The 8,070-nt window shown below is 51.0% G+C and overlaps 1 protein-coding gene across 1 annotated transcript in view; it reads left to right on the forward strand.

The window, feature by feature from the left end:
- The first annotated feature begins 1,303 nt into the window (after positions 1 to 1,303).
- ARMC7 (armadillo repeat containing 7) overlaps positions 1,304 to 8,070 on the forward strand; it is a 16,729-nt gene continuing 9,962 nt past the window's right edge. Inside the window, exons 1-2 of the mRNA XM_010856150.1 lie at positions 1,304 to 2,984; positions 3,081 to 3,224. Coding sequence (XP_010854452.1) covers positions 2,894 to 2,984; positions 3,081 to 3,224 — 235 coding nt within the window. The 5' untranslated portion in view covers positions 1,304 to 2,893. The remainder of the gene's footprint in view (positions 2,985 to 3,080; positions 3,225 to 8,070) is intronic.

Consider the following 8,070-nt stretch of genomic DNA (forward strand, 5'->3'; position numbering starts at 1 on the left):
TTCCTGGTGCCTTCCCTGAAGTCATCATCACCTGAGAGCTGCCCAGGCTTGTCCCAACAGGGTACCAACCAAGGGAATAGAAAAACTGTTTGTTTGAATTACACACACAAAAACATTTTCTGCAGCGGGTTATAAACCCTGTGAAGTAATGAAGCTGAAAAATGGGCCTGGAGTAAGTTTGCTCTCGTCCGCCTTCAGGGCTACTCCCACCCTGGACCTTGTTTGTTGATTCAAGCTCAACCGGGTTTCAGCAAGAAAGTCTTATCAGGAGAGAACTGATTTTCTTTTTATGACCTGCTCCAGCCCTCCAGCACAAGTCCAACTGGCATGAGTAAGCACCCTTCTGAATATTGTCTTTTCCAGGACCCACGAGTGCCCCCTTATGGCAAAAAAAGGTAGTACAGAGGTGAGGCAAAGGGGTCTGAGCTGGGACAGAACCTGAATTGATGTTTGACTGCCACAATTTGCTGCCTTGACTCTGGGCACGCAGAAAACAGAGAAGGTTGGCCTAGATAAGCTAAGGTCTCTTCCAGTCTGAAAAGTCTGATCCTAAAGACCCCCACTGCCTCCCTGCACCCCATCCTGTCTGCACTTGGTCACCATCCACAGCTTGTACACTGAAGGGAGAATGCACAGCTGGGCACATCTTACCATGTCCTGCCTCCTCCATCTTAACTGAGTGGAAAAGGAGAGAGTTGGGGCTGGTGGGTGGGTGGATACTTTTTTTTTGAAGCACTACATGCGTGGCATGTGGGATCTTGAAATTCCCTGACTAGGACCAAGGACCAAACCCATGCATACCCCTTGCAATGGAAGTGCAAAGTCTTAACCACCAGGGAGGTCCCTAGATGAATCCTTTTTGGTGCTAGTAGCCACATGGCTTTGAAACATGCATCCCCTTTTAGGGCCACTCTTGAAAACTGATTTCTTTTCAAGGAAAAAGGATATTAGTAAACATTTAGGATAGAGAACTTTGACCTCCTCTGCCTGCCCTCCCCGACTCCCTACCCTGGGCAAGAGTGGCAATCATTTCTGGGCAGAATTCCTTCAACAAATATTGAGGAGCTACTGTGTGTCACGAACTGGGCAGAGAGGAGTAAGACCTGGTCACAAAACCAAGGACTTAAGAATTCTTCACAGAGGTGAGGGCCTCAGAAGCCTTAATTCAGTTCAGTTCAGGCACTCAGTTGTGTCCAACTCTGCGACCCCATGGACTGCAGCACACCAGGCTTCCCTGTCCATCTCCCAATTCCTGGAGCTTACTCTAACATGTCCATTGAGTAGGTGATGCCATCCAACCATCTCATCCTCTGTCATCCCCTTCTCCTCCTACCTTCAATCTTTCTCAGCATCAGGGTCTTTTCCAAAGCCTTAGGAGGGGACAAGTAATGGAGGATGTGATGGCCCATCAGATTCCAAAACCCACACTTGGCTGATCCTGGGATTCCTCTAGAGAGGGTCTAGAGCAGTTCCTGACCAGTGTGGGGTAGAGCCCACTTCCATCCTGTCCCTAGGTCTTTAGTGCTCTATCCAAACAGGAGCAGAGAAGCCCCCTGGCCACCTTGGGCTGAGATATACTTCCCCAGGTCGAATCAGCTCTCCTTAGAATGTGAAGGGCCTGGTGAGGGGCCTGGGGTCACTGCCCTGCAAGAAGCAGCCAAGGTCCCCAAGCCCCAGGTGTGTGCATAGGGCTGGGGCTGATCACAGGCACCTGAGCCCACCAGGTGGGGGCTGCTCCCAGTGGGGCTGTGGCAAGCTGGAGTGTGGCAGTCACTTTGTCCTTGCGCAAGGCCCTTGCCCTCCAGAAACTCACAGCCTAAGCCGCTTCCATCCCCACATTTTCAAGCACGCTGGAGTCCAAGAGGGCCACCTTTCTCCCTGGTGCTCTGTCGCCTGACCCCTGCCTGAGAAACTCTGAGAAAGGACTAGATAGAAGGGCTTCAGCATTCTGGGCTCCCCACAACCCAGAAAGCCACCAAAGTGGTATTTCTGGGGTCGGATGGTGCTGCCCCGGGTGGGCCCCGCCACCTGGCAGGCTCAGCTCGGGACTGAGGAGCAGAGGATACCAGGCTCGCTAATTTCATCTTGGCCTCGCCGCGGGCATACAGGGTCATAGTTCCCCCACCAGGGATTCAATCGTGTCCCCTCCACTGGGAGCACAGAGTCTTAAGCACTGAACCACCAGGGAAGTCCTCACTGGGCTTTTGGGAAGAGCCGACCAGAAGGTAGTGTCAGAAGAGCCACAGAGGGGACACAAGGAGCAGACGCTCGCGTTTCCACGGCGTCCCTTGATGGTGGAGGGGCGGGGACTGCGGCCCATCGCCTAGCGCGGGGTCATCTGAAGGTGCTCCTACCCCGACAGTCCTCCACACAGGCCACCCCGGGCACCTCTGAGCTCCTAAGGGCCCTAGGGGCTCGCCTCAACACAACCGCAGGCTTCAGTTACCACTTCCATCAAGAGGCTGATCGCCGCCTGCAGGAGACAAAACGTTGGAAGCCGGCAGCGCAGGCACGCCGAGCTCAGCGACGGCCCCGCCCCTCGCCTCATGCCTCATCGCCCCGCCCCTTTCGCCCTCTGGGCGTGGCTAAGTGCCGCTTCCCCCGGAAGTCCGGAACCCAGCCGAATGTCCCGCCCAGCTGGGCGCTGGCCCTCCTTCGTACGTCTCCTACTCCCCGAGTTAGGTGTTCAGTCCCATCTCCTACGAGGTCCTGAGTCCCCACCGCGCCTCCCACAGCCCAGTCTCAGCTGCAAGCTGCTGCAGAGCCTGGAGCCAGGAAAGGAACTCGTTTCCCCTCCCCGGCCCCGCGGAACCAGGTGGAGTCCTCGCCCCGCTCCCCAGCCTCGCCTTCCACACTCTCCCGCCCGCTCCCCGGGGCCCCTCGCCGCCCGCCCATGGCCCAGAAGCCGAAGGTAGACCCCCACGTCGGTCGGCTGGGGTACCTGCAGGCGCTGGTCACGGAATTCCAGCAGACGCAGAGCCAAGGTGAGTGCCTTGGGGTGGGGGGCAAGGGGGCCGGGCCGGAGTCCGGCCGCGACCGTCACTCCGGCCCTGGCGCCACTGCCCGCTTCTCCATCGCAGACGCCAAGGAGCAAGTGCTGGCCAACCTCGCCAACTTCGCCTATGACCCCGGTAACTACCAGTATCTGCGGCAACTGCAGGTCTTGGATTTATTCCTCGATTCGCTGTCGGAAGAGAATGAGACCCTGGTGGAGTTTGCTATTGGTAAGGATTAGGCGGTCTCCTAGGTGCCTGATGAGGTAACGAGTTAGAAGTGAGTTGTTGGGAAAGGGCTCTCTTAGGGCCTTACTTGGAGAAGGCAATGGCAAGCCACTCCAGTACTCTTGCCTAGAAAATCCCACGGATGGAGGAGCCTGGTGGGCTACAGTCCATGGGGTCGCCACGAGTCGATCGCGACTGAGCGACTTCACTTTCACTTTTCACTTTCACGCAAAGGAGAAGGAAATGGCAACCCACTCCAGTGTTCTTGCCTGGAGAATCCCAGGGACGGCAGAGCCTGGTGGGCTGCTGTCTATGGGGTCGCACAGAGTCGGACACGACTGAAGCGACTTAGCAGCAGCAGCAGCAGGGCCTTACTTAGGCCGTCTCTCAGCAGCGAAGGCAGACTTTCGTAGTGTCTGTAATGCCTCCGCGGCCCACACAGCGTACAGGTTCACGGGTGGCTTGAGTCTGGCCTGGAACCCACCCCCAGGACCGTTTCTACTTGTCTACCTTCCCTCTCGGTTAGAGGTAAGATCCTAAATGGGAATGGATTGAAGCCCCTTGGAGGGGGGGAAAAAAAAAGTTGAGCGCTCTTTTAAAACCTCTTTATCTTATGTTTCACCATCGAGAGAAATAGCTTTCACTCGGAAAGGCTCATGGCACCTGTGGTTGTTCTGGTCTCAGACCTATTGAATTATTCACCCGACAGGTGTTTGTTGGGCTGGTACTGTGTGAGCAAAGTATTGTTCTAAATGCTGGTGAGATGGCCAACAAGTTGGGAAAAGATCTTTGCCCTCAGGGAATTTACATTCTAGCGGAGGGAGACACATGGTTGACACACAAAAATGCTGAGGCGCTGAAGAAAACAGGCTGATGAAGAAGAGCAGGGGAAGGAAGGGACTACTTCTGGTTTGGCCCTGGCTGGAAGGCACAGGCCGGGCCAAGACCCCAGAGCAGGAGGAGCCAGAAGGAAGGCTGATATGGCACCATTGTGGTGAGTGAAGCCCAGAGCGGTACTAAATGAGAGAGAAGGATTTAGTGTTGCTAAGTTAGAGAGCACCTCGCACCAGTTTACAGGGACTCAGATCTAGGCATTGGGCGGGAGTTTGGAGTTTATTCTGAGGGCAAACCAACACTCCTGGGACTTCCCTAGTGGTCCAAGAATTAGGACTTTGCTATTCTTCTGTAGGGCGGCGGGTTCCATCCCTGGTTAGGGAACTGAGATCCTGCAAAAAGCAAACAAAACCAACATTCTTTTTGCAGCATGTGTCTTTAAAAAAGAACATTTCTCTGCACAGTGAAAGGAGTCTTATCTTCATAGGGAATGAACTTAATAATTCCATTGTCACCAAATACCCAGTTAGGCAGACTTCTCTAATAGTTCCCAAGCGGACGTTTTTTGTTGTTGTTCTGTATAAACCAGGATCCGTGCTCTTAATCTGGTTGTTAAGTTCCTTAGATCTCAATCTCTCGCTCTCTTTTAAAATAAACTTTGTATTTTATAACAGTTTTAGAAAAATTGCGAAGGTAATACAGAGTTTCTATGTATGCATACCAAGTTTCCTTATTATTACCATCATACATTAGTATGTATGGTACACTTGTTACAATTAATAAGCCAATATCCACAGTCCTGTCTAACTCTTTGTAACCTCATGGGCTGTAGCCTGCCAGACTCCTCTGTCCATGGGATTTCCCAGACAAGAATACTGGAGTGGGTTGCCATTTCCTTCTCCAGGGGATCCTCCCGACCCAGGGATAGACAGATTCTTTACCACTGAGCCACCTGGGTACCCCTGTTATTAACTGAAGTCCATACTTTGTTCCGATTTCCTCAGTTTTTCCCTCATAACCTTTTACTGTTTAAGGATTCCATCCAAGATACTATGTTAGATTTAGGCTCCTTTGGGCTGTGCCGGTTTTAGACTTTTTCTTTTTGTGAATGACCTTGGCAGTGTTAAGGAGTACTGGTCAGGTATTTTGTAGGTTTTCCTTCAGTTGGGATTTACCTGACATTTTTCTCGTTATTAGACTGGGATATGGGTTTTGGGGAGGATGACCACAGAGATAAATGGTAAAAGGCCATGATATATCTCCTCCAACTGAAGCTATTTTGGGAGGTGGAGGGGGGGGTGCTTCCCATGCGGGATCTTAGTTCCCTGACCAAGGGTCAAACCTGTGCCCCCCTGCAGTGGCAGTGCAGAGTGTTAACCACTGGACCACTAGGGTCTCAACTCTGCAGAAAACTGTGCTAAAAAGAGCAGTCAGCCAAGGCGAGTTTTTACAGGATCAGGAAGCACCTTTCCCAAGGCAGGAGCCCTCTGAGATCCCAGCCCACTGGGCTGGGGGCTCCCAGGGTGGGTGACCAAGCCCTGGACCCGGAGTCCACGGTCCCCACTTCACTTTGTAGCTGATCCTTGTGGATGAGTCCTATCTCTTCTGAGCTTCGTTTCTTCATCTGAGCCTTGCCTGCCTCGCAGGACTGCTGTGGGGAGCAGAGCTGTTGTGTCTGTGTGTCTGTGAAGGCACTTTGTCTAGAATCGTTCGTATCCTTAATCACCAGTTTTCCTCTTCACAGCCGCTTTTTCCTTCTCTTTTTCTCCTCCTTCCTAAGGTCCCCAATCCCAGGAACAACAGCTTTCTTAGCACAGAATCCCTCCACGGAGTCCTCTGCAGATGAAATTTCTTTTTTATTCATTGTGCATAAATTGGAAGTCCCAGTGGTGCTTAGAAGCCTATTTTGTTACTCTGTTTCCTTCCCTGTTAATATCTGTGGCGCTACACTGTCAGTGGTTATCCTGCACTGTGCTTTGTAGCTTTGAATCTTTTCTCTCTGGTGGCAGGTCTGAGATTGTGATCTCCATGAGGTCAGAGTGCTTTGCTTACGTTTGTTTTGAATGCTCAGACTTTTTGGTCTGGAAAGAGGGGATGAGGTGAGTGCACGCACGCAGAGTCCTGCCCCTGACTTGGGGCTGGCGCCCTGAATGGGGCTGGTTCTGGAACAACTACTAGGTAAGATTGCCCACAGCCACGGTTTGGCAGAATCAAACCAAGTGTTGGTTTGTTGGCTCGGAAGAGATTGAGTTTGGTAGGAGCAGGGCTTTGGGGTCAGGCAGGCCTGGGTTCCAGTCCTCACTCAGCGACTTAACTCTGGGCACATGACTTCCCTTCTCCCATCGTCAGTCAGGTGGGCAGGATCAATACCTGCCTCACAGAGTTGTTGACAATTAAATGAGCTAAAGTGCCTGCAGCTGCATGGTCTGCTATCCAGACCCCTTTGAGGGTAAGCAGTTCCCTCATCTTCCAGAGACTGAAGTGGAATAGTGTCTCATGACCTATCTTTTCCAGGGATTTGTTCTTTCTGGAAAAGCATCACTGAGTGATAGAAAAAGGTATGAAAGTTGACCCCTAGCCTCACAATGGGTGTCGGGGCGGTGTTAGGAGGACGAACCCCTGGGCAATGGGCACTGGTTAGGCCAGAGCCACCCTTGTTTGGGTCGGGATGGGAAGTGGGTGGATTATCAGGAACCAGATACAAAGCCAGGATCTCAGTAAACACTCAAATGAGTGAAGGATTCCGAGCTCATGCCCCAGATTAAACCTCTGGCAGGCTTTGGCATCAATTTGAGAGTATTGGCCTGAAGCACCACTGGTTGATCCTCAGTCTTACCTGCTGTGTGTGCACACCTGCACCATTCTAGATGCTGTGTGGAGATGTAAACAAGCCAGGTGATAACTCTCTGCTTCCATGAAAACTGAATCCTAGGATATCACAGAATACTTGACAGTTGTTACCAAAACAGAGTTCAAGTAGGAGGCACCTCCCACAATTCAGCTTAAATCCTTTTTCCTGTGTTCTACTTCCTGCAATACTCGTAGCTGCCACCAGATGGTGGTGGTGTACTGAAAAAGACTGGTGGATGACTCCTGAGCCGCTCTCTGGAAAACAGTATCTAGTGTAATTGAAGGGAGGCATGCCCCCTGATCCAGCAGTTACATTCACAGAGCTAGGTCCAGGCACGTGTAGACACATAGGCAGAAATGTCACCAGCAGTATTGTCTGTAATAGCCCCAGCCTGCAAACAGTCAACATTGGGATGAATATCAATATTGTGGATATTCATACTACTTAGCAAGGTAAATGAACAATCTGCACAGCTCCATGCAATTATCTTGCAAACATAATGTTAAGCACATGATGCTAGACACATAATAATATGTACAGCATGATTCCATTTCTATAAAGTCCAAAAAGGCAGAACTGAATTATAGTGTTTAGCGGGGAATGTGTGGTTAAAAAAAAAATATTTGGAAGAAAGAGGAGAGTGAAAAAGTTGGCTTAAAACTCCACATTCAGAAAACTAAGATCATGGCATCTGGTCCCATCACTTCATGGGAAATAGATGGGGAAACAGTGGAAACAGTGTCAGACTTTATTTTTGGGGGCTCCAAAATCACTGCAGATGGTGACATTAAAAGATGCTTACTCCTTGGAAGGAAAGTTATGACCAACCTAGATAGCATATTGAAAAGCAGAGATATTACTTTGCCAACAAAGGTCCGTCTAGTCAAGGCTATGGTTTTTCCAGTGGTCGTGTATGGATGTGAGAGTTGGACTGTGAAGAAGGCTGAGTGCCAAAGAATTGATGCTTTTGAACTGTGGTGTTGGAGAAGGCTCTTGAGAGTCCCTTGGACTGCAAGGAGATCCAACCAGTCCATTCTGAAGGAGATCAGCCCTGGGATTTCTTTGGAAGGAATGATGCTAAAGCTGAAACTCCAGTACTTTGGCCACCTCATGCTAAGAGTTGACTCATTGGAAAAGACTCTGATGCTGGGAGGGATTGGGGGC

The sequence above is a fragment of the Bison bison genome, unplaced genomic scaffold (genome assembly GCF_000754665.1).
Source record: "Bison bison bison isolate TAMUID 2011002044 unplaced genomic scaffold, Bison_UMD1.0 scf7180017864371, whole genome shotgun sequence".
Classification (NCBI taxonomy): Eukaryota; Metazoa; Chordata; class Mammalia; order Artiodactyla; family Bovidae; genus Bison; species Bison bison.